This window comes from Gracilinanus agilis, chromosome 2 (genome assembly GCF_016433145.1).
Source record: "Gracilinanus agilis isolate LMUSP501 chromosome 2, AgileGrace, whole genome shotgun sequence".
In the NCBI taxonomy this organism is placed as follows: Eukaryota; Metazoa; Chordata; class Mammalia; order Didelphimorphia; family Didelphidae; genus Gracilinanus; species Gracilinanus agilis.
In genome coordinates, this window is record NC_058131.1 from 226,410,508 (window position 1) to 226,411,368 (window position 861).

General features: G+C 41.9%; 1 protein-coding gene across 1 annotated transcript in view; it reads left to right on the plus strand.

Moving 5' to 3' along the window:
- Positions 1–493: 493 nt before the first annotated feature.
- CAPN14 (calpain 14) overlaps positions 494–861 on the plus strand; it is a 124,620-nt gene continuing 124,252 nt past the window's right edge. Inside the window, 1 exon segment of the mRNA XM_044659591.1 lies at positions 494–733. Coding sequence (XP_044515526.1) covers positions 494–733 — 240 coding nt within the window.

An 861-nucleotide genomic window follows, 5' to 3' on the forward strand; every position in this document is an offset into this window, starting at 1 on the left:
GGATGGTGAATCTAATCAATAAATGTTGTGTATGCTCTGATTGGTCCACTACCCTGAAGTACCCTTTTTATCTCACTTTCCTCTGGCCTGAGCCATCATTTCCTATTTCTCTTCCATATTAAATGGAAAAAAAAAACTTTGTAAGGTTAGGGATCCGAATCTGTGATTTCATCATTATAGAAAACTTCTAGTATGGAGGCTCTTATCCATAATGTTGATAGGCAACTCATTAGTTAACTTGGCACCTTTGAGATGTCTGGGTGACCAAGAGCTTAAGTGACTTGCCCATGATCTCATTGTCAATATTTGTTAGTGACTCCAATGACTGCCTTAAATTTACTATTTACCACAATGCAAAATTATCATTGTGAAAAAATGAAAGAAAACAAAAGAAATTGACCTTTCACAATTCATTTCAGGTACTTTGAGACCAGATAGCAAGTTTCTTTGTGGATTACCTACAATTGGAAAGGACCCCTCAGCTTATCCAGCTATGTCTCTGTGTTCATTCCTGAAGGGGAGAGGTCAGAGGAACCATTATGCCCCTTTCAGGAGGGAATCCTTTGGCAGGTCCTATCAGTTCCCACACCAAGACTACCACACCTTGTTGGAAACATGCCTGAGAAACAACTGCCTCTTTGAGGATGACAACTTTCCAGCTGACATGAGCTCCATAGGCAGAGGACCCTTGCTGCAGAAGCTACCTCCAACTCTGCAGTGGAAGAGACCTACTGTGAGTGACTGATTTCCTGACTTCCTGAAAGAAGTCTTTTCCTTCCTTCCTTCCTTCCTTCCTTCCTTCCTTCCTTCCTTCCTTCCTTCCTTCCTTCCTTCCTTCCTTCCTTCCTTCCTTCCTTCCTT